The 24,557-nt window shown below is 48.6% G+C and overlaps 1 protein-coding gene across 1 annotated transcript; it reads left to right on the top strand.

Moving 5' to 3' along the window:
- The first annotated feature begins 698 nt into the window (after window positions 1-698).
- On the top strand, window positions 699-24,268 carry Polr2a (RNA polymerase II subunit A). Its single transcript, XM_090349675.1, has 29 exons — window positions 699-1,253; window positions 4,947-5,079; window positions 5,204-5,340; window positions 5,429-5,602; window positions 5,789-6,070; window positions 6,376-6,537; window positions 6,646-6,866; window positions 7,086-7,218; window positions 8,745-8,869; window positions 8,973-9,183; window positions 11,112-11,321; window positions 11,402-11,570; window positions 11,724-11,818; window positions 12,196-12,399; window positions 13,411-13,633; window positions 14,274-14,457; window positions 15,042-15,213; window positions 15,304-15,409; window positions 15,513-15,718; window positions 17,640-17,864; window positions 17,955-18,201; window positions 18,475-18,575; window positions 20,972-21,076; window positions 21,209-21,391; window positions 21,565-21,768; window positions 21,943-22,129; window positions 22,256-22,369; window positions 22,518-22,667; window positions 22,753-24,268. Exons 1-29 carry the CDS (start codon window positions 1,161-1,163, stop codon window positions 23,907-23,909), a joined length of 5,913 nt encoding a protein of 1,970 aa, XP_090205801.1. The 5' UTR covers window positions 699-1,160; the 3' UTR covers window positions 23,910-24,268.
- The last annotated feature ends 289 nt before the right edge of the window (window positions 24,269-24,557 follow it).

The raw sequence follows: 24,557 nt of genomic DNA, 5'->3' as shown, positions 1-24,557 counted from the left end.
GGGCCCTAAACGTTCCTAGGACTTGGGTAGCCCGCCCCACCGCTAGTCTGTGCCCCCACCCCCACCCCCGGGTAGCGGCGGTCCCGTGATCTCTCCCCGGACGGCAGCCAGCCCTCCTTCCAGCCTGAGCAGAGCGGCTCAGGCTGGGGGATCTGGGTCCAGGGCTCGGCACAGGCACACCAGTAGAGTCCAGAAGATGTCCACTTATCGCCCCGGAGGTCACTCGACACACAGCGGCTACTTCCGGACCAGCAGTTGGATTCGCCATCTTGATCTGCTTATGCATATTCAGCGTCAAGACTGAATATTCATGACCAACGGCGGCTCCCGCCCCCCCGGGAGCCACTCGAGAGGACCCGACCGGCCTCGCCTCCTCCACCGACTCGCGGAACAGACCATTCTCTACCTGGGGGTGGGGAATAATGATTCTTTTTTGTTGAAAAATGAAACCTTACTCCAAAATAGAATAAAGGCGGCTTAACTTTATCCTCGGTTTTTCAGATCGTCAATGGCAGTGCTAAATGAGGGCCAGAGCGGGGAAGCGGCGGGATTAGGAGAATTCCCCTCCGACCATTTCAAACTACCTCCCAGCCCCGGGAGCCCGGGAGGGCGGACCAACGACTCCAGCGCGCGCTCCGTGCGGGCAGGCGCGGTCGGCCCCGTAGCGCAAGGGAGGGCGGGAAAGGAAGGGGCGGGGGAAAGGCAGGGGCGAGTCTATAAAAGGCGTCACTCGGCCAGTTCGCTCCTCAGAAGCGCCGAGAGCGCGGCGGGGACGGTTGGAGAAGAAGGCGGCTCCCGGAAGGGGGAGAGACAAACTGCCGTAACCTCTGCCGTTCAGGAACCCGGTTACTTATTTATTCGTTACCCCTTTTCCTCTTCCTCCTTCCTCCCCCAAAACCTCCTCCCTTTCCCCGCTCTTTTTTTTTGTTTGTTTTCCTTTTTCGGAGCTGAAAAACCTTCGCAAAGGGGTAGAAGGGTTCCTTTCGCTCATTTTCGTTTCTCCGCCTCCTACCCTTCCCCCCCTTCCCTTCTCCGGCCTTCTCCTCCCTTCTCGGGGAGGTCCTTCCCGCTGGCCGCCCGACGGGATCTGAGTACCTAGGCGGCGGTGGCGCAGGCTTTTTGTAGCGAGGTTTGCGCCTGCGCACCGCGCCCGCATCGCCATGCACGGGGGTGGCCCCCCCTCCGGGGACAGCGCATGCCCGCTGCGCACCATCAAGAGAGTGCAGTTCGGAGTCCTGAGTCCCGATGAGCTGGTAAGCCGTGCCGCCTCGCTGCTCTCCCTCCCCCACCGTGTCTTGGGAAACTTGGCTCTTCTTGCTGCTTATGGGTGACCTGCTGCGGAGCGGATTGGATTGATGGCGCCGAGGCCTTGCGAGGTCTATCTTCGGGGTTGCCAGAGTTAAAACGATAAAAAGGATTTAACGTTTGGGCTCCCCTGCCCAAGGTTTGTCTAGGGCACCGAGATGTGGTTGCCGTTTCTTTCTTCTAGAACAGTCGACATTCAACGAGTTGTGTCAAGTCCTTCGGGCCCTGTACAGATTTCATTAGGAAGCCAACCTCAGGTTTTACCCTCCTCCCACTACAAATATTTGTTGATTGCCTATGTGACAGTTAACAGAGCCGGCCAGTTAACACAACAGGTGATTGGGGGGCAGGGGATAGATACACAGCTAAACAAGACAGACTAGGACTCTGCCTCTTAGAACCCTTATGGGAAAGGGGAAGAAAAGACAGACAATATACAAGGTTAAATGAACAAAACAGTTAATGGCTAAGGCTTGAATAAAACAAAAGGAGATAATGTCATGGAACATCACTCGGGTGGAACTATTCCTTTTTTTTTTTTTTAACTTTGCTGTTTCTTTAAAGCATCAATGGATTGTACCAAGAGAATTTCGTTTTCACATAGCTGTATGTGCATACAACGTACCTTGTTCAAACTCACTTCCCTCACCCACATCCCACATCCACTAATGAGACTACATTAAATGAGATGGTGTCAAAGTCTGAGAAGGCCCGAGAAATTGTCATTATCCAAATAGTAAGAAGCGGCTAATCACAGTAGCCATATATTCTAGGGCAATAGTTTTTAGTTTGTGTTTTTCTTTTTGGTGGGGGAAACAAGTTTAAAAGGAGACATTAGGTTGGTATGCTATAGAGGGGTGGAAAAGGCCAGGGTGGCTGAAGTTCAATGGGTGTTGCAGTTATTGGACAGTTACAAGTAGGAGACAACAACTTAGACACACTTTATACATACAAATGTATTCTTCTGTGGTTGCTTTGTGAAAAACTGGGGACAATGGGGAGGCTGAAGTAAAGGGACTGTTATTTCAAGGCCAGGCTGAACTACAAAGCCAGACCCTGTATACAAAACAACTCAAAACTTAATGGGAGGCAAAGATGTTAAGAACAGATGCAGGGGTGGGGGGGGCGGCTGGGAGTTTGGCCTACTGGTAGAGTAGTTGCTTAGCAAGCACCAAGACCCAGGTTCGATTCCTCGGAACCACATACATAGAAAAAAAAAATCTGGAAGTGGTGCCAAGGCTCAAGTGGTAGAGCTCTAGCCTTGAGAAAGTACAAGGACAGTGCTCAGGCCCTGAGTTCAAGCCCTGGACTGGCAAAAAAAAAAAAAGAATTGATGCCTGGGGGGCCCAAAGTTAGTCCTAGTGGTGGAGTGCTTGCCTAGCATGCACAAAGACTAGGGTTCAATTTCTCAGTACTACATACATAGAAAAAAGCTAGAAGTGGTACTGAGGCTCAAGTGGTACAGTTCTTGCCTTGAGAAAGTCTAAGAATAGTGTTCAGGCCCTGAGTTCATGCCCAGGACTAGCAAAAAAAGTGGTTCACACATGTAATCCTAGCTACTCAGGAAGCTGAGATCTGAGGATGGGGTTCAAAGCCAGCCCTGGCACTAATAAAGTCCTTATCTCCAATTAACCACCAGAAAACTGGAAGTGGCACTGTGGCTCAAGGGGTAGGGTGGCAGCCTTGAGCTGAAGAGCTCAGGGACAATGTCCAGGCTCAGAGTTCAAGTCCCACAATTGACCCCCCCCAAAAAAAATTATGTGTGTAGAGATATACACACATACACACGCACACGTACACGCACACACACGGTGGGGGGAGGATAGATAGATACATCCATAACTTAGAGTTTATCCTAGAGTGACATTTGGGGTTCCAGTTGTAGAGATAGGCAATTTTCTATAGAGTTCAGGATATAATTCCCTCTCTCCAAGTACATAGTGACTGGAGAAATGGCTTTTTGATACTGAACTTTGGCATTTCCAGAGGCATAAGTATACCATCACTCACCTCTTCATTCCAAGTTAAACACAGTTCTTTTTTTTTTTGCCAGTCCTGGGCTTGAGCTCAGGGCCTGAGCAATGTTCTTGGACTTTCTCAAGGCTAGTGCTCTACCACTTGCGCTTCAGCACCACTTGCAGCTTTTTTCTATATATGTTGTACCAAGGAATCAAACCCGGTCTTCATGCATGATAGGCAAGCACTCTACCACTAGGCCAAACTCCCAGCCCTACACAGTTCTTTTATAAGTAATTTAGTGGTTTCTTTCTGCTTTCTAGTGTGTGTGTGTGTGTGTGTGTGTGTGTGTGTGTGTTGGTCCTGTGGTCCTAGGGCTTGAACTTAGTACCTAGGCACTGTCCCTGAGTTGTTTTGAGTTGTTTTTTTTTTTTGCTCATCTAGTGTTGTACTACTTACTGGTGGTTAATTAGGATAAGCATATCATAGACTTTCCTGCTTGAGTTGGCTTCAAACTGATTCTCAGATCTTAGCCTCTTAATTACAGGCATGAGCCACCAGTGTGCCTAGCCTTTTCTTTTTCTTTCTTTTTTTTCTTCTCTCACTGATGTCTCTCACTGATGGTGCTCTACCACTTGGCATCTTTTGTGTGTGTGTGGGGGGGGGAGGTCATAGGCCTTGAACTTGACCTGGGCGCTGTCCCTGAGCTCTTCAGCTCAAGGCTACTGCCCTACCCCCGGGCCTCTGAGCTCATCAGCTCAAGGCTGCTTCCCTTCCCTTGAGCCAAGTCTCACTTCCCATTTTCTGGAGTTTAATTGAAGATAAGAGTCTCAAGTCCTTTTGTGCCCCTGCTGGCTTTAAGCTTTGATCCTCAGATCTCAGCCTCCTGAGTAGCTAGGGTCACAAGTGTGAGGCACCGTACCTGGTTGGGATATACTTCTAGTTCTGACTTTTCACTGGGTAGTTGGAGATGAGTCAGGTCTTGCAGTTTGTCTGCCCAGGCTGTCTCTGAACCTTGAGCCTCAGATCTCAGCCTCTTGAATGCTAGAATTATAGGCAAGAGCCACCATCACTCAGTAGTGTGGAGTTTTTCTTTTTTTTTTTTTGCCAGTCTTCGGCTTGAGCTCAGGGCCTAAGCACTGTCCTTGCCCTTTCTCAAGGCTGCATAAAGCTCTACCACTTGCGGCTTTTCTTTCTAGTTCTGGGGCTTGACCTCAGGGCCTGGGTACTGTCTCTGAGCTGCTTTTACTCAAGGCTAGCACTCTACCACTTGGACCTCAGTGCCATCTCCAGTTTTTTCTGTTCATCTGTTTCTGAGGAATCAAACCCAGTGCTTCATAAATGCTAGGCAAGTAGTCTACCCTTTTTTTTTTTTTTTTTTTTGCTAGTCCTGGGGCTTGAACTCAGGGTCTGAGCGCTGTCCTTGGGCTTTCTCAAGGCTAGAGCTCTACCACTTGAGTCACAGCACCACTTCTAGCTTTTTCTATGTATATGGTACCAAGGAATCAAACCCGTGTCTTCCTGCATGCTAGGCAAGCACTCTACCACTAGGCCAAACTCACTACCCCATTAAGCACTCTGTCACTAAGCCACATTCCCAACCCTAGTTTGGAGTTTTCTTAGAGCTTCAGCTATGAAGGCTAGAAAGAAATTGGAAATCCTATTTATTTTTTTTTTCCAAACAGAAACGGATGTCTGTGACAGAAGGTGGTATAAAATATCCAGAGACCACCGAGGGAGGCCGTCCCAAACTTGGGGGGCTGATGGATCCCAGGCAAGGAGTGATTGAGCGGACTGGCCGTTGCCAGACATGTGCAGGTAAATGCCAGGGGCCAAAAGGATCCCCAAATGAAGGATAGAGGCTTGGCTATTAATGGGCTGGTTTGGAAACCTGGAGTGAGGGGAAGCTAGGAGGAAAGTAACAAGATACGTGTTTTCATAGGAAACATGACAGAGTGTCCTGGTCACTTTGGCCACATTGAGCTGGCCAAGCCTGTATTTCATGTGGGCTTCCTGGTGAAGACAATGAAGGTCTTGCGCTGTGTCTGCTTCTTTTGCTCCAAACTGCTTGTGGACTCAGTGAGTGGGGCATAGGTTTTTGCTTAGGGGAGGAAGTCTACTGGCAGAGGGAACAAGGGGACCAACCCATACTTTGCTTTGCCTCCAGAACAATCCTAAGATCAAGGACATTCTTGCCAAGTCCAAGGGACAGCCCAAGAAGCGGCTCACACATGTCTACGACCTTTGCAAGGGCAAAAACATCTGCGAGGGTGGGGAGGAGATGGACAACAAGTTCGGTGTGGAGCAGCCTGAGGGAGATGAAGATCTGACCAAAGAGAAGGTGACTGGGGATGACACACTGGGGAAGGAGAGGGCTGGATGAGATCTTAGAGGCCTTGAAGGAGGGCAAGATTGCTCTGCAGAAAGGACAAGAAGCCAGAAGGACACAGAAGAGCAGAAAGGGTTGGCCTAGTATGGCAAAAAGTGGCTGGACATGGAGGGACTGATGATCCTTTTGTCTCTGAAGGGCCATGGTGGCTGTGGGCGGTACCAGCCCCGAATTCGGCGCTCAGGCCTGGAGCTGTATGCTGAATGGAAACACGTTAATGAAGACTCTCAGGAGAAGAAGATCTTGCTGAGTCCAGAGCGAGTGCATGAGATCTTCAAGCGCATCTCAGATGAAGAGTGTTTTGTACTAGGCATGGAGCCCCGCTACGCCCGGCCTGAATGGATGATTGTCACAGTGTTGCCAGTGCCCCCTCTATCTGTGCGGCCTGCTGTGGTGATGCAGGGCTCTGCTCGAAACCAGGTCAGTGGCTCTAGGACTCTGGCTTTTGGGTCGATGGTTAGGAATCCAAGGGGAGAGATCCTTGCAAGGTGGATGGATCTGACATGGAAAATAAGTGCCCTGCCACCTGTTAACTGTGTGAGAAGGCCCTTAGCATGGTTAAAGCTTCCAGGGGGGCTTCTGTATTAGTAAAATGAGAGTGAGCAGACCTGCCCGACTCCCAGTATAGTATGAGGAGGAAGGCTCCAGTATGTGGCTTGCAGATGCCAGCTTAAAAACCCAGTTGGTGGTGGATACACTCTGACAATTCTGACTTCCTACCTTAGGATGACTTGACTCACAAACTGGCTGACATTGTGAAGATCAACAACCAGCTGAGGCGCAATGAGCAGAACGGAGCAGCTGCCCATGTCATCGCAGAGGACGTGAAGCTCCTTCAGTTCCATGTGGCCACCATGGTGGACAATGAGCTTCCTGGCTTGCCCCGTGTACGTCTGCACATTCCTGCCTGGGTGGGCGCAGCATGAGGTCTGAGAGCTCTGGAGGAAGGCCCAGTACTGACTGCTGGGTTGCCTCCTGGTCATGTTTCCTCACAGGCCATGCAGAAGTCCGGACGTCCCCTCAAATCCTTGAAGCAGCGATTAAAGGGCAAAGAAGGCCGGGTGCGAGGGAACCTGATGGGCAAGCGAGTAGACTTTTCAGCTCGCACTGTCATCACTCCCGACCCCAACTTGTCCATTGACCAGGTTGGCGTGCCCCGCTCCATTGCTGCCAACATGACCTTCGCAGAGATTGTTACCCCCTTCAACATTGACAGGTTTGTCCCAGTCCAAAGCCCTGCCCAGTGTGGTGGGCGTTGGGGGTGGAGCCAGTGGCCTCAGTGCAGCTATGAGAGGAGTAGAATGTGACCTTCATCTGGGGGCGGGGACTTGGAGTGAGGAAGAGTATATTGAAGCCCCACTTGGGGCTTTAAGGTGAGGAGGACAGCAATGGCTTTTGGGAATCATTTTGTTCACAATGCTTTTTTTCTTCCTAGACTACAGGAACTAGTTCGCAGGGGGAACAGCCAGTACCCAGGAGCCAAGTACATTATCCGAGACAATGGGGATCGAATTGACTTGCGTTTCCACCCCAAACCCAGTGACCTTCACCTGCAGACGGGCTATAAGGCATGTAGCACCAGGTCTTGTGCCTCTCTGTGTGCTGTCAGTAATAAGGCTTGAACTCGGGGCCACTGTACTCTTGCTTAGCTTTTTCACTTTAGGCTGCTGCTCTACAACTGAAATCACATATCCATATCCCACATTTTTTTGTTTTTGTTTTTGGGCTGGTCCTGGGGTTTGAATTCAAGGTCTGGGTGCTATCCCTGAAATTTTTAGCTCAAGGCTAGTACTCTGCCATTTGAGCCACGGCTCTACTTTTTGATGGTTAGTTGGAGGCAACAGTCTTATAGACTTTTCTACTTGGGCTGGCTTTGAACCACGATCCTCAGATCTCCTGAGCAGCTAGAATTACAGGAGTAAGCCACCAGAGGCTTGCTTAGGCCAGGTCTTTTTAGTCACTGAAGCAGTAGACTTTCTGGAATGAGAGCCAACCATCTGTGACTACTGCTCATTAGGATCTAGACTTGTTGAATGCCTTTTTAAAAGGTTCCTACTGTCCCAGATGTGTTGTAATTGCTAGCTACTGGCATCAGGGTGAGAATTCCATCAACCCAGGGGCAAGGGAAGCAGGGGCCCATGCAGAACCATACACTTCATGCTCATTGTCTTCTTCTCAGACTGAGTTCCTTGAGATTGCTGGGTATTCCATTTTATTTTATTTTATTTATTTATTTTTTTTTTTTTTTTGCCAGTCATGGGCTTGAGCTCAGGGCCTGAGCACTGTCCTTGGACTTTCTCAAGGCTAGAGCTCTACCACTTGAGCCTCAGCACCACTTCTGGCTTTTTTCTATGTATGTGGTACCAAGGAATTGAACCCAGGTCGTCATGCATGCTAGGCAAGCACTTTAACCACTAGGCCAAACTCCCGGCCCTGGGTATTCCATTTTATTACTACCCATGATAACCTAATGTCTGGCCCAAAGGGGGAGGGGAGGTGTCTGTAATGTATTTCAAGTGGCATAACAGCATAACATCACAGTATCTTTTTTTTTTCAATCTAGGAGAAACTCAAGTCCATTGTCATTTAATTCTTAGCATCCATTCTTCACTGAGCTCTTACTTTTGATCCAAGACTGGAACTTGAACTTATTACTGGGTGCTTTTGCTCGCTGGCTAGCACTCTTATCAATTATGCTATTCCTCCAACCCCAGTGTGGGGTTTTTTTTGTTTGTATTTTGTTTTGGTTGAGGGATTTGAACCAAGGCCTGGGTGCCATTCCTGAGTTTTTATACTCAAGGCTAGCAATCTACCACTTTAAGCCATAGCACCACTTCTGGTTTTTGGTGGTTAATTGGAGATGAGAGTCTCATAGACTTTCCTGCCCAGGCTGGCTTTGAACAGCAATCCTCAGATCTCATCCCCTTCAGTAGCTAGGGTTACAGGTGTAAGTCACTGGTGTCTAGCTCAGTGTTTCTTTTGAAACAGTTTTTCACTGTTTCCCAAGCTGGCCTTCAACTTAGGATCTTGTTTCAGATCCCTAAGGGCTAGGATTACAGGTGTGTGCTATGATGCCATTTTTCTGTACTTCAAGGTGGAACGGCACATGTGTGATGGAGATATTGTTATCTTCAATCGTCAGCCAACGTTGCACAAAATGTCCATGATGGGGCATCGGGTTCGCATCCTCCCCTGGTCTACTTTTCGCCTGAATCTTAGGTCAGTATCTGGCTGAGGGAAACGAGCTGGGATGGGAGCTGACTGCTCCTTAAATGTCACTGAAGATATCTCAACTCTGAGTTCATCCTCTCTTTTGCTGCAGTGTGACAACTCCATACAATGCAGACTTTGATGGAGATGAGATGAACTTGCACCTGCCACAGTCTCTGGAGACTCGGGCAGAGATCCAGGAATTAGCCATGGTGCCTCGAATGATTGTTACCCCCCAAAGCAATCGACCTGTCATGGGTATTGTGCAGGACACACTCACGGCAGTACGAAAATTCACAAAGAGAGACGTCTTTCTGGAGCGGGTGTGTAGTCTTACTGTCAGAGTGGGTAGGCAGTCAAAGAGGGCTCTCTGGGGTGGTGAGGGGAGGCCAGAGAAGAAGAACTGTAATTTTTTTTTCTTATTCAACCTATTTTGAACTGTAAATGAGACTTAGCTGGCAAGAATTAAAAGTGCTTAGGAAAGATCAGAGGTCAAAAACAGTGTATGGCTTTAGCTCCCCGTTTAGTTCTTTGAAATTTCATGAACCTTTGTTAAGATTTTGCTGATCTTATTTCTTCTACTTTTTCTTCCTCTTCTTCCTCTTCTTCTCCTTTTCCTCCTCCTCCTCCTCTTTCTTCTTCTTGTCCTGGGGCTTGAACTCAGGGCCTGGGCACTGTCCTTGGATAGTTTTTACTCAAGGCTAGTGCTCTGCCACTTGAGCCACAGCACCACTTCCAGCTTTTTCTGTGTATGTGGTACCAAGGAATCAAACCCAGGGCTTTATGCACACTAGGTGAACACTACCACTAGGCTGTGCTCCCAGTCTATTTTTTTTTTTTTAATGGGTTATGGGGCTTGAACTCTGGGCCTGGGCCCTGTACCTGAGCTCTTTACAAGGCTACCGCCCTACCCCTGAGCCACAGCCCCACTTCCCATTTTTTAGTGATGAATTGGAGATAAGAGTCTCACAGACTTTAGTGCAGAGGCTGGCTTTGGCTTTGAACTGTGATCCTCAGATCTCTGCCTCCTGAGTAACTAGGATTACAGGTGAGAGCTACTACGGCTGGCTTCCCAGTCTATTTCTTTACTTTTACCTCCCTCTTCCCTCTCTTACTTTATTTTATTTTTTATTGCCAGTCCCAGAAATTGAACTAAGGGCCTGAGCACTGTCCTTGGGCTTTCTCAAGGCTAGAGCTCTAGCACTTGAGCCACAAGACCACTTCCCAGCTTTTTCTATGTATGTGGTACCAAAGGTATCGAACCTGAGTCTTTGTGCATGCTAGACAAGCACTCTACCACTAGGCCAACCTCCCGGCCCCCCCTTCCTTTCTTCCTTTTCTTTCTTTCTGTGTATGCCAGTCCTGGGGCTTGAACTGAGGGCCTGGATGCTCTTTCTGGGCTTTTTTTGCTCAAGGTTAGTGCTATACCACTTGGAGGGGGGGAAGGGGTGGTTAATTGGCTAATTGGAGATGAGTCTCATGTACTTGTCTTGACTGACTTTGAACCCTGATCCTCAAATTTAAGACTCCTGAATAGTTAGGGTTATAGATGTAAGCCACGTACCCAGCAATGATTTTTTTTTTAATTAGCATGTGTTAATTGTATAAACAGTGATATTTTGACTTTTGTTTTTGTCAGTCTTGGAGCTTGAACTTAGGGCCTGAGCACAGTCTTTGGGCTTTCTCAAGGCTAGAGCTCTACCACTTGAGCCAAAATACCACTTCCAGCTTTTTTATACCTCATGGTACCTCGGAATCAAACCTGGGTCTTGATGCATGCTGGGCAAGTACTCTACCACTAGGCCAAACTACTAGCCTGACTTTTTTGTTGTTGTTGTTGTTGTTGGTTTTTTTTTTTTTTGTGTGTGTGTGTGTGTGTGTGTGTGTGTGTGTGTGTGTGTGTGTGTGTGTCATGGGGCTTAAACTGCCTGAGCACTGTCTCTGAGCTCTTTAGCTCAAGGCTACTGCCTTACCCTTGAGCCAAGCCCCATTTCCCTTTTTTCTAGAAGTTAATTGGAGATAAGAGTCTCAGGTGCATTTGTGCCTGAGCTAGCTTTGAACCTTGATCCTCAGATCTCAGCCTCCTGAGTAGCTAGGATTACAGGCGTGACTGTTTTGTTTTTTTAGGAGACACGTTCTGGCACCTTTAGCTCCATCGTTGGTTTACTTCCTTGGGCAGGGAATCTTCCTAATATTTTTCACTTGTGAGACCCGCAGTCTGACTGTATCTTTCTTGATATTCGTCTCCTAGGGTGAAGTGATGAACCTCCTAATGTTCCTGTCTACATGGGATGGGAAGGTTCCACAGCCAGCTATCCTCAAGCCCCGGCCCCTATGGACAGGCAAACAGATCTTCTCCCTCATCATACCTGGCCACATCAATTGTATCCGTACCCACAGCACCCATCCTGATGATGAAGACAGTGGCCCGTATAAACATATCTCTCCTGGGGATACAAAGGTAGGGACTGGTTTCTGGATATGTGGGGATTTTGATTGGGACATGAGAAACCAGAATAAATCTTTGGTGCTTCTCTGCAGGTTGTGGTGGAGAATGGGGAGCTGATCATGGGAATTCTGTGTAAGAAGTCTCTTGGTACCTCAGCTGGCTCCTTGGTCCACATCTCCTACCTAGAGATGGGTCATGATATCACTCGCCTCTTCTACTCCAACATTCAGACTGTCATTAACAACTGGCTCCTCATTGAAGGCAAGTATGGTGGGCTCTATCTTGTTCTCTCTTTGTCCTCTCTCTGGAGTTTTTCTTACTCTCATTTTTTCCATTGCTCTCTTTCCTTTCTTTCCCCTTTATCTCATTGCTTACGAGTCTAAGTATGGTACTGATGTTTCCCGTTCTCTCTAGGTCATACCATTGGCATTGGGGACTCTATTGCTGATTCTAAGACTTACCAAGACATTCAGAACACTATTAAGAAGGCCAAACAGGACGTCATAGAGGTAAGAGGAAAGGCTGGGAAGAGAAGAGGCTGTCAAGGACTTTGAATTTAACATTAGTAAGAGCAGAGTGGGCTGGGGACTGGTGGCTCACACCTCTAATCCTTGCTACTTAGGAGGATGAGATCTGAGGATCACTGCTCAAAGCCAGCCTAAGTTGGAAAGTCTATGAGACTATCTACAACTAATCTCCAGAATATCAGAAGTGGTGCTGTGGCTCAAAGTGGTACTGACCTTGAGCAAAAGAGCTGAGGGGGATAGTACCCAGGCCCTGAGTTTAAGCCCCAGGATTGACAAAAACAAAAAGCAGAGTGAATGTATTTGAAATAAGTAAGGGGATAGAGCAAGGATTGATATCTCACTAAATATTTGGCTTCCAGGTCATCGAAAAGGCTCATAACAATGAACTGGAGCCCACTCCGGGGAATACACTGCGTCAGACATTTGAGAATCAGGTGAATCGCATTCTCAATGATGCCCGAGATAAAACCGGCTCCTCTGCCCAGAAATCTCTGTCTGAGTACAACAACTTTAAGTCTATGGTGGTGTCTGGTGCTAAAGGTTCCAAGATCAACATCTCCCAGGTGAGTAACCATGTTTCTCCAGACAGCGGAATGTGTATACGGGAAGACAGAAAGTATTAGTATTTGCTTGGAGTGCTAGGGGTTGAACCCAGAAGTTGGGAAGTCTTTCTTTTCTAAATCAAGTATTTGTAGAAAGGGATTACAATCTGTAAGTCAGGTTACCATGCTTCTTGGTCTGCCTTTGTTCTCCCCCATTTTCTCTCTTCCCATCTCTACCCTCAAGTTACATAGTTTATTTTTACATCATGTACATTACATATGATTGTTTGTTCACCCTTCTTCCCTCCATTCCTGTGTTCCTTCCTCCCCCCCAACCCTACACCCCCCCAAATAAACCCTACTTTCTGCTATTTATTTATTTATGCATGCATGCATGCCAGTCCAGGGCTTGAACTCAGGGCCTGAGCACTGTCCATGGGTTTCTCAAGGCTAGAGCTCTACCACTTGAGTCTCAGCACCACTTCTGGCTTTTTTCTATTTATGTGGTATTGAGGAATTGAACCTGGGTCGTCATGCATGCTAGGCAAACACTCTACCACTATGCCAAACTCCCAGCCCCTCTGCTATTTATTTTGATAAATAGTATTTTAGTTGTTCAGCGGAGTTACACTTTGAGTTCTTCCCCTAAGAATAATCTCCAGTCTATTTATATGGAAACGTATCAAAACCTGTATGTGTTATCATGAATACATGCATTTTATTTTATTTTATTTTATTTTATTTTTATACCAATCTTGAACTCGGGGCCTGGGCACTGTCCTTCAGTTTGTTTTCTTTTTTTCTTCTTAAGGCTAGAGCTCTACCAGTTGAGCCACAGTGCCACTTCTGTTTTATTCTATGTGTGTGGTACCGAGGAATTGAACCCATGGCTTCGTGAATGCTAGGCAAGCCCTCTACCACTAGGCCACGCTCCTGGGCCCCATATTTGCATTTTAGATCTAGTTTGCAGTGGAATTCCTACTCTCAAGGCCTTCAGAGTGTTAGATGCAGCCCACCTTGTCTATTTTCTAGGTCATTGCTGTTGTTGGGCAGCAGAATGTGGAGGGCAAACGGATCCCATTTGGATTCAAGCACCGGACTCTGCCTCACTTCATCAAGGATGATTATGGGCCTGAGAGCCGTGGTTTTGTGGAGAACTCCTACCTGGCTGGCCTCACCCCCACTGAGTTCTTCTTCCATGCCATGGGAGGGCGTGAGGGTCTCATCGACACAGCTGTCAAGACTGCCGAGACTGGTGAGGCCTTCTTCAGGGTACTCTAATGCCTGGCTGAGAAACGCCCGGGGAGGGGAGATTCTTAGGCTAAAGGTTTCTGTTTCCAGAGGTGATATATTGCCTCTTCGGAAAGTTTAGAGACTAAAGCTCAAGAATTAGTTGAGCTAGGAGGGTATAGCTCCATGCTAGGGTATTTGTCTATCTTGTATGACTCTGGGTTTAAACTCAGTACTGCAAAAGAAAGGCAAAAACCCTTGGTTAGATTCTTTTGGATAGATCCTGGCTTACATAGCACAGGTAGATAGTTCTTACCGGAAGCAAGGTGTTCATCCAATTGGGTAGTAGCATGTTTTAGTCAAAATGCCAAAATGCCTTGAATGGAAGTTGGGCCCTGCTGGCTCATGCCTATAATCCTACTCAGGAGGCTGAGATCTGAGGATCATGGTTCGAAGCCAGCTTAGGCAGGAAAGTCCAGGCAACTTTCACCCCTAATTAATCACCAAAACAAACCCAAACTGGCCAGGCACGGTGGCTCATGCCTGTAATCCTGGCTACTCAGGAGCTGAGATCTGAGAACCAGGTGAGTTTAGGCACCAGATTGGATCTTTGAGCATTATTCTTTTTACCTTGGTTCCATCCTTTGATATCCTCTCCTTTACAGGCTATATCCAGCGGCGGCTGATCAAATCCATGGAGTCTGTGATGGTAAAATATGATGCAACTGTGAGGAACTCCATTAACCAGGTTGTGCAGCTGCGCTATGGCGAGGATGGCTTGGCAGGCGAGAGTGTTGAGTTCCAGAACCTGGCCACGCTTAAGCCTTCTAACAAGGCTTTTGAGAAGAAGTAAGGAGACATCTAATGGGTAGTTCATTCCCCCGGGTCTTAGGGCCTGAGTTATAGGATTTTCCTCCCTCTTCCTCTCCCTAAAGAGGTGGCCTGAAGTGTGTTTTTTTAGCACATTTCCCCGCCCATCTAAAACAGTTGCTCAATGAGGGGAAATGGAGGCAGCTTTCAGATCTGTTCCTGCCTTGGCCTAGTGATGGTACGACACAACATAGGGACAGGTACATACTCTGGTCTGTCTTTTTTTTTTTTTTTTTTTTTTTTGCCAGTTCTGGGGCTTGAACTCAGAGCCCAGAGCACTGTCCCTGAGTCTCTTTTGCTCAAATCTACCATTCTACTACTTGAGCCACAGCACCACTTCCGGCTTTTTCTGTATATGTGGTACTGAGAAATCGAGCCCAGGGCTTTATGCATGCTAGGCAAGCACTCTACCACTAAGGCACTTTCCCAGCCCATGCTCAGGTCTTACTGGCAGTCCTTGGACAAGTTTCTTGCCTCCAGATCCCTGAGTTGTGCACTTTTGACACCTTACACTGCTATAAGGCTAAGACCCTGGAACCCACCTGTCCCCCTCCCATTTGCAGGTTCCGATTTGATTATACCAATGAAAGGGCCCTGCGGCGCACTCTGCAGGAGGATCTGGTAAAGGATGTGCTGAGCAATGCACATATACAAAATGAGCTGGAACGAGAATTTGAACGGATGCGTGAGGACCGAGAAGTGCTCAGGGTTATCTTCCCAACTGGTGACAGCAAGGTATGTGTGGATTAGAAGTGCTAGGCTGGAGACATGGTCTGCTGCGTGGCTGCCCCCTGACTCCCAGTCCTCCTTCCAATCCCTCCTTAGGTTGTCCTTCCCTGTAATCTCCTGCGCATGATCTGGAATGCTCAGAAAATCTTCCACATCAACCCTCGTCTTCCCTCTGACCTGCACCCCATCAAGGTGGTAGAGGGTGAGTAACTCCTTTGGGGGTCTCCAGACTAGTCTGGAGATAGTCTGGGGGATGGGAGTATGGTCTTGTTCTGATGATCTCTTTATTACACATTGGGTCCTAGGTGTCAAGGAATTGAGCAAGAAGCTAGTGATTGTGAATGGGGATGACCCACTAAGTCGGCAGGCTCAGGAGAATGCCACATTGCTCTTCAATATCCACCTACGATCCACACTGTGTTCCCGTCGTATGGCTGAGGAGTTCCGGCTTAGTGGAGAGGCTTTTGACTGGCTGCTTGGGGAGATAGAGTCCAAGTTCAACCAAGCCATTGTGAGTGTTGTACTTCTCTCCTTGCCTTTGTTTTTCTCGTTGTGTTCGTTGGTTTGTCTTGCTTCCCCTTTTGAAATAATAGCTCTCATTCTTTGGAAGGCTGCTGTATACCAGCTGCATTGGTGCATTTTGCCTTTGTACCATAGCAACCTTGAAGTGACCCTCCAATGAGGATTTCAGTCCAGTGTGACAGAGATAAAGCTGAGGCTCAGAGTGATTATATCATCTGATAGCCATACAGAAAATAATTGTCATGACTAGGGTATGAAATAGTATTTATTTTCCTAAAATGCCCATGACTACGTGCAGAGGTGTGTGGGTTTTCTTTTGGTATTGTTTGGTAGTAGAGGGGAAGTCTGGGGTGGTTTGAATACTATGGGTTGAACTTAAGGAAACACGTTCCAGCCACTCTTCAGTTCTTATGTGCAGAATTCCAATTTAGGTAGAAGGAATTGGAGGAAGTAGAAAAGAGTTGTGATATTAGAATATGTTTTCACTATTTTCAAGGATTTTTCAGAATATCTGAAAGAGGTGAAATCATAATTACAGGCATACCTCTGAATTGATACAAATTTAGTCATAAGTTTTATTAGATCTTTTAGGAAGTACAACAACACACCTTTGAAAAAAACTCAGTGACTTCCAGTGGCTCACATATAAGAAAGTCCTGTTGGGCATGGCAACTTACGCCTGTAATTCTAGCTACTCAGGAGGCTGAGACTGAGGATCAAGGTTTAAAACCAGCCCAGGCACTAAAGTCCGAGAGACTCTTATCTCCAGTTAACCTCTAGAAAACTGGAAGTGGCGCTGTGGTTCCTGGGGTAGGGTGACAGCTTTGAGCTGAAGAGCTTGGGGACAGTGCCCAGGCCCAGAGTTTAAGCCCCACCTACAAAAAAAAAAAGTCCAAAGCCAGCCTGGGCAAACAAATACAAGAAACTCTTTTTCTCAAATTAACGAGCAAAAAGCTAGAAGTAGAAGTGTTGCTCAGATGGTAAAGCACTAGCAGTAAGTGGGAACCCTCCCCCACCCCGTTAGTCTTCCTAAAGTCTTCCTAGACAGACAATAACAAGTGTTAAGAAGTAGAGCCATTTGTTGTAGTTAGGAAAGGTATAACTGCGTTGGGAAACATTCTGGCAGATCTTTAGAAGGTTAAACATATGGCCCAACAATTCACTTCTAGGAATGTGCCTGAAAGAACTGAAAATATGATAGCACAGACATATAGCTGCACATGGTAATCTAAATCTATCATCTTTGGGAGGTGGAAGCAGGAAGATTAAGAAGAGAGTTCAACCAGTTTGGGCTACATAGTAAGATCCTGTTTGAAGAAAAAGAAAAGAGGCTTACACCTCTTATTCCAGCTACTTGGGAGGCAGAGATTGGTAGATCATAGTTTGAGGCTAGCTTGAACAAAATAGTAAGACCTCTGTCGTAATCAGTAAGCTAGGTATGATGATGATATGTGTATGTGATTCTGTTACATGGGAGATAGGATTACAATCAAAGGCAAAAATGGAAGACCCAAGCTGAGCACTGGTGGCTCAGACCTATAATCCTAGCTACTCAGGAGGCTAAGATCTGAGGATCAAGGTTCAAAGCCAGCCTGGGCAAGAAAGTCAATGAGACTCTATCTCCAGTTAACCACCAGAAAACTATAAGTAGAACTGTGGCTCAAAGTTGTAGAGCACTAGGCTTAAGCATAAAGAGCTTAGGGACACGACCAGCAACAACAACAAAACAACATTGATTGATGTATGTATGTACGTGTGTGTGTGTGTGTGTGTGTGTGTGTGTGTGTGTGTGTGTGTGTGTGTGTGTATAATGCAAAGTTACTCTGCCTTTGCTCAACTCATCTGCCCAAGGTCGGTCTTATTCACAAGGCAGGTGGAATTGGCTTTGTCTGACGGTAGCTCTTTCTTAGGCCCATCCTGGGGAAATGGTTGGAGCTTTGGCTGCGCAATCTCTTGGGGAGCCTGCCACCCAGATGACCTTGAACACCTTTCACTATGCTGGTGTGTCTGCCAAGAATGTGACTCTGGGTGTGCCCCGACTCAAGGAGCTCATCAACATTTCCAAGAAGCCAAAGACTCCTTCTCTGACTGTCTTCCTGCTGGGCCAGTCTGCTCGAGATGCAGAGAGGGCCAAGGTAAGAGCCATAAACCGTAACCTCCCCTTAGAATCAAAAGACCTTTGGAGCTGCCCCAGTGCCTATGCCATGAGTCCTTCTCTCCCCCAGGACATTCTGTGTCGCCTGGAGCATACAACGTTGAGGAAGGTGACTGCCAACACAGCCATCTACTATGACCCCAACCCTCAGAGCACTGTGGTGGCAGAGGACCAGGAGTGGGTGAATGTCTACTATGAGATGCCCGACTTCGATGTGGCCCGAATATCTCCCTGGCTTTTGCGTGTAGAGCTGGACCGGAAGCATATGACTGACAGGAAGCTGACCATGGAACAGATTGCAGAAAAAATTAATGCTGGTACGTCCAGTTTAGGAGTCCTGCCTAGGCCTACCACGTGTGTGGTGGTGGAGAGCTCTGCTCTCCAGTGGATTTCTCACCTTACAGCTACATCTCTTCTGCACTCACTTTTTCAAGTATGCCCCTTCTCTATTCCTAGAGGGAATCTACAGAAAGTTTTTTGGGGTAGATTAGCCAGAATACTCATACAAGGAGAACTGGAAATGGGCAGTGATAGGGAAGCAAGTCCTGCCCCAGGGGATCCTTCTCATGGCTCATTGTTCTCCCTACTAGGTTTTGGAGATGACTTGAATTGCATCTTTAATGATGATAATGCAGAGAAGCTGGTCCTTCGTATCCGCATTATGAACAGTGATGAAAACAAGATGCAAGAGGTAAACGTGACCCAAGATAAAAGAGGCATTTTAGCTGTTAAATCCTGAGTAATCACCAAAGAAATGGAGATAGATTGAAGGTCCGGTTGTACCTACCTAATTTAGGAATAGGAAATAATGGTTAATAATGATTATTAAAACTTATAGCTGCATTGGGCCGGGAGTTTGGCCTAGTGGTTAAAGTGCTTGCCTAGCATGCACGAAGACCCGGGTTCGATTCCTCGGTACCCCACATACATAGCAAAAAGCCCGAAGTGGTGCTGAGGCTCAAGTGGTAGAGTGCTAGCCTTGAGAAAGTCAAAGGACAGTGCTCAAGCCGTGAGCTCAAGCCCAGGACTGGAAAAACAACAACAACAACAAAAAAACTTATAGCTGCAGAGTCTGGGAGTGTGGCTTAGTGGTAGAGTGCTTGCCTAGCATGCACAAAGCCCTGGGTTCCAGTCCCAGGCACCACATACACAGAAAAAGCTGGAAATAATGCTGTGACTCCGGTGGCAGAGTGCTAATAGCCTTGAGCAAAAGTGTTCAAGGACTGTGTCCAGACCTTGAGTTCAAGCCCCAGGTCTGGCCAAAAAAGAAGAAAAATAGCAACAAAAAAAAAAAATCTTAAGAAATTTGCTAGGCGTGGTGGCTAATCAGGAGGCTGAGTTCAAAAGCCAGCCTGGGCACAAAAGGACCTGAGACACTTATCTCCAGCTAACCTGTAGAAAATGGGAAATGGAGATTGGCTCAAGGGTAAGGTGGTAGCCTTGTAGCCTTGAACTGAAGAACTCAGGGATAGCACCCAGGCTGAATTCAAGCCCTATGACCCCTCCCCCCCCCAAAAAAAAGAGAAAGAATCGATGAAATCCATGAGACAAAAAGATAGCATTGGGAAGGGTTCTTTTCATAGCACTGTCAGCTAGCCTTCCTTCTCCAGGAAATCTTGCAGTTGGCGTTCTAAAGCAGTACGTACACATCTCAGCTAGCAGGAAAAAGATGGGTTGGGGCCCACTGGGCAAGAGAAATTACTGTGTCCTTGGGAAAGTAGTGTGACTCTGGGAATAACAGTTGTGACAATTTTTGACCCTGGGCTTAGCTCCTGAGACATTATACTTGTACATGGAGATGCCTGCTGCTTGTTGCTTTTTTTTTTTTTAGACATGTTTGTGTTCAGGCCGGCCTGGCATTCACTAGGCCACTTCATTGGAGCTCAGAGGTTTAATTTTTCCCCTCAAGCTCTTGATATAGCCTTCTAGGTGCTAGGATTATAGGCATGTGCCAGTATGATTGGTGGCCTGCTACCTTCAGAGAGACTAGTTTGCAAAATATTAGACCTGGCATGAATGACTCATGGTATTTGCCTAGCCAGTGCAAAGTCCTGATTTCAAACCCCAAGAAAATATTATTATATTACATAATATACTTGATAGACTTAGAAGAGGGTCTCCTCCATTTTTTTTTGTATTAATTTGAATTAATTGTATAAGAGGGGATTTTATTATGGCACTTCAATGGAAAAAATGTATTCCAGTGTTTCCCTCCTCTATCACAAAAGAAGCAATTGGTGTGTGTGCTGTGAGTCACAGCACCTGGCTACAAAAGAAGTACTTTGTAATTTGTGTGAGTTAGGCAAGCAGTAGGCTGACTACCAGAAGCAGAATAGGGAATGTTCTAGTCTGGTTACCGCCCTTATATTTATGAGGAACCAGGTGATAGATAGCTGTCAAGAAGAAAAATTCAGCCTGGCAGCACCCATGGTTCACGCCTATAATCCTAGCTACTCAGGAAGCCAAGCTTTGAGGATCAAAGTTCAAAGCCAGTCCAGACTCTTACCTCCTATTAACCATCAGAAAACTGGAACCAATGCTGTTGCTCAAGTAGTAGAGTGCTAGCTTTGAGCTGAAGAGCCCAGGCCCAGAGTTCAAGTCCCACAACTGACAAAAAGAAAGGAAGGGTAGGAGGGGAAAAAAGAAGAAGTGGGAGGCAGAGGCAGCAGCAGCAGGGCACTGGTGGCTCACACCTATAGTCCTAGCTACTCAGTAGGCTGAGATCTGAGGATGGAGGTTCAAAGCCAGGAACGTTCAGGAGACTCTTATCTCCAATCAATTAACCAGACGAGCCAGAGGTGGAGGTGTGGTTCAAGTAATAGAATGCTAGCATTGACAGAAGCTAAGGCATAGTGCCCAGGTCTTGAGTTCAAGCCCCACCACTACTAGCTGTTGGAATAACGGAGTATAGGTGCCTCTTCCTAGGTTTCTGTCACTGTTGTAATCATGACACAAAAGGCTATTGTCCTACTGGAGCCAAGGTGATGCTCTGATGGCTGGTGGCTGAGGCCCTTGAGAGCTGTCATTTGGGGTGGAGCAGTGCAGGGACTAGAGGTTCAACGATTGCTGAGCTGACTCTCACTGCAGGAAGAAGAGGTGGTGGACAAGATGGATGATGATGTTTTTCTGCGCTGCATTGAGTCTAACATGCTGACGGACATGACCCTGCAGGGCATTGAGCAAATTAGCAAGGTCAGCCTTTCCCCATTAGCTACTCTCCTCCTCCTCCTCCTCCTCCTCTTCCTCCTCCTCCTCCTCCTCTTCCCCCTCCTCCTCCCCCTCCCCCGCTTGCCCTGCCTGACTAGAACTAGCTCTCTCCCCCAGGTGTACATGCACTTGCCGCAGACAGACAACAAGAAGAAGATCATCATCACAGAGGATGGAGAGTTCAAGGCCCTACAGGAGTGGATCCTGGAGACAGACGGTGTTAGCTTGATGCGCGTGCTGAGTGAGAAGGATGTGGACCCTGTGCGCACCACATCCAACGACATCGTGGAGATCTTCACGGTGAGTCTCGAGCGCGCGTGGCCTGCGGCCTTTCCAAGGACTCGCCCCACGCCCCTCGCTGCTCTCCACCGGCCCGGATTTCCACTTGAGTCTTTTTGGCATGCGATGCACTGACCCTGACTCCACTGCCTATGGATCTGGGGGGAGAGCCCTAACCTCACCCTTCACTGTAGGTGCTGGGCATTGAGGCCGTGCGGAAGGCCCTGGAACGGGAGCTGTACCACGTCATCTCCTTTGATGGCTCTTACGTTAATTACCGGCACTTGGCTCTCTTGTGTGACACCATGACCTGTCGTGGCCACTTGATGGCCATTACTCGACATGGAGTCAACCGCCAGGACACAGGACCTCTCATGAAATGCTCCTTTGAGGAAACGGTAATTGCAGACTGGGAGCAGATGGGGGGGCAGGAGCTCACTGGGAACGGGAGTGAGCTGGGGGCCGTTAGCACTGCTCTTGGCTGTTGAAGGCTGGGTTGCCCCTCGGTGGTGGAGGCGTCTTGGGTTGTGTGTGGAGGGCTTTAACGGGCCTGTCCTCCTCTGGTGGTTTAGGTGGACGTGCTTATGGAAGCAGCTGCCCATGGGGAAAGCGACCCCATGAAGGGCGTCTCTGAGAATATCATGCTGGGCCAGCTAGCCCCGGCTGGCACCGGCTGTTTTGACCTCCTGCTTGATGCAGAGAAGTGCAAGTACGGGATGGAGATCCCCACCAATATCCCCGGCCTGGGGGCTGCTGGACGTGAGTAGAACAGCTTCTGCTGCACGCTGCGCACGAGTCTGGGGGGAGGGGGAGGCAGGCTGTGGCCCGGGGTGCACGTGGTCCTGGGGTGCTGGTCCTCATGAATTACTCTGCGCTTCTTTACAGCCACCGGCATGTTCTTTGGCTCAGCCCCAAGCCCCATGGGAGGAATCTCTCCTGCCATGACACCCTGGAACCAGGGTGCAACTCCAGCCTATGGTGCCTGGTCTCCGAGTGTCGGTGAGTGTCCTGGTCTAGGAAGAAAGCTCTCAGGGCCATCCAGAAGCGGCTGGGCTGGAATGGTGGACAGTCAGGGCAGGGGAGTGAGGCTGAAGAAAGGGGGTGTCGAAAGCCAGCTTGGGTTTACCCTGATTCTCTTCCCTTCTAGGGAGTGGGATGACTCCAGGGGCAGCTGGCTTTTCTCCCAGTGCTGCTTCTGATGCCAGCGGCTTCAGCCCAGGTTACTCTCCTGCCTGGTCTCCCACGCCAGGCTCCCCAGGCTCCCCAGGCCCCTCAAGCCCGTATATCCCCTCACCAGGTGAGTGACCACTCCTGATTTCCTCCTAGCCCCTTTCTGCTCAGCCAGTCTTCAAATCACTTCCCTCTCTGTTTCTTTCCCACAGGTGGTGCTATGTCTCCCAGCTACTCTCCCACATCCCCTGCCTATGAGCCTCGCTCCCCTGGGGGCTACACGCCCCAGAGCCCTTCATACTCCCCCACTTCACCCTCCTACTCTCCCACCTCCCCATCTTACTCTCCAACCAGTCCCAACTACAGCCCCACCTCTCCCAGCTACTCGCCGACATCCCCCAGCTACTCGCCCACATCCCCCAGCTACTCCCCCACATCTCCCAGCTACTCGCCGACATCTCCCAGCTACTCCCCGACTTCACCCAGCTACTCCCCCACATCGCCCAGCTACTCCCCGACTTCACCCAGCTACTCCCCAACGTCTCCCAGCTACTCTCCAACGTCTCCCAGTTATTCCCCCACGTCGCCCAGCTACTCCCCCACGTCGCCCAGCTACTCCCCCACGTCGCCCAGCTACTCCCCCACTTCTCCAAGCTACTCACCAACCTCCCCAAGCTACTCACCCACCAGCCCTAACTACTCTCCAACCAGTCCCAATTACACCCCAACATCACCCAGCTACAGCCCAACGTCCCCCAGCTACTCACCTACTAGCCCCAATTATACACCAACCAGCCCCAACTACAGCCCAACCTCTCCTAGCTACTCCCCGACTTCACCCAGCTACTCCCCGACTTCACCCAGCTACTCCCCATCAAGTCCACGGTACACCCCACAGTCTCCAACCTACACCCCGAGCTCTCCCAGCTACAGCCCCAGCTCTCCCAGCTACAGCCCTACTTCACCCAAGTACACCCCAACCAGCCCCTCCTACAGCCCCAGCTCGCCAGAGTACACCCCAACCTCTCCCAAGTACTCTCCCACCAGCCCCAAATATTCACCTACTTCTCCCAAGTACTCACCCACAAGCCCTACCTACTCACCCACCACCCCCAAGTACTCCCCAACATCCCCCACTTACTCACCAACCTCTCCAGTCTACACCCCCACCTCCCCCAAGTACTCACCAACCAGCCCCACCTATTCCCCAACTTCCCCCAAGTACTCGCCCACCTCTCCCACCTACTCTCCCACCTCCCCCAAAGGATCCACCTATTCTCCCACTTCTCCTGGCTACTCTCCCACCAGCCCCACGTACAGCCTCACCAGCCCAGCCATCAGCCCGGATGACAGTGATGAGGAGAACTGAGGGTGAGGAGGGCCCAGCCGCAGCTGGCTAAGGCCAGGGCAGCCTGCAGAGCGCTGCGGTCCTCTTGCTTCTGTGAGCCCAGCTCCCTGTACATAACCCTGTGGTAGTTCCCTGTTGGAAGTTCTGGATCCCATTTTGGATGGGGCTTTTTGTCTTGTTCTCTACTTGTGCTGTCTCTGAACTCTGACTTAGCTGTGGTTGCTACCCCAAGCTGTGGCTTGGCTGGAGTTGAGGGTGTTTTAACTTCATGGGGTAGTTCTGCTCTGGATCATACAGCTGGTCTTTGGGAAGAAAAAAAGCTTATGCTGCCTTTTCTCTGTTATTTTTTTTGAAGTTTAAATAAAGTTTACAAATTTTGACCAAAAGTATGTGAAGTGCTTAATTGGGGTTGTGGTGAGGCACACATGTCCTGGTCCCTGTGTCCTTCCCGGAAAAGTGTATCAGGGGTTAGTACCCAGCAGCGAAACAGCTCTCTTAATCCCGCCACTAGGAGGCACGTTTTTCTTTTTTTGTATAGTAAATGAGGTTCTTCCACAAAGTACCAAAAAAAAAATTTATTGTGGGCCAGGAGCGTGGCCTAATGGTAGAGCACTTACCTGGCATGCACGAAGACGGGGGTTCCATTCCTTGGTACCACATACATGGAAA

Source organism: Megascapheus bottae, chromosome 17, assembly GCF_031878675.1.
Source record: "Megascapheus bottae isolate mThoBot1 chromosome 17, mThoBot2.hap1, whole genome shotgun sequence".
NCBI classification, from domain to species: Eukaryota; Metazoa; Chordata; class Mammalia; order Rodentia; family Geomyidae; genus Megascapheus; species Megascapheus bottae.
The sequence above is the reverse complement of the archived record's forward strand: the minus strand, read 5'-3'. Positions and strand labels throughout refer to the sequence as shown.

Coding starts and splice junctions, on each gene's coding strand:
- Polr2a (XM_090349675.1), top strand. CDS start 1,161: ATGCACGGGGGTGGCCCCCCCTCCGGGGACAGCGCATGCCCGCTGCGC. Junction 5,341..5,428: donor CCAAACTGCTTGTGGACTCA/GTGAGTGGGGCA, acceptor CTTTGCCTCCAG/AACAATCCTAAGATCAAGGA. Junction 22,668..22,752: donor CCCGTATATCCCCTCACCAG/GTGAGTGACCAC, acceptor TCTTTCCCACAG/GTGGTGCTATGTCTCCCAGC.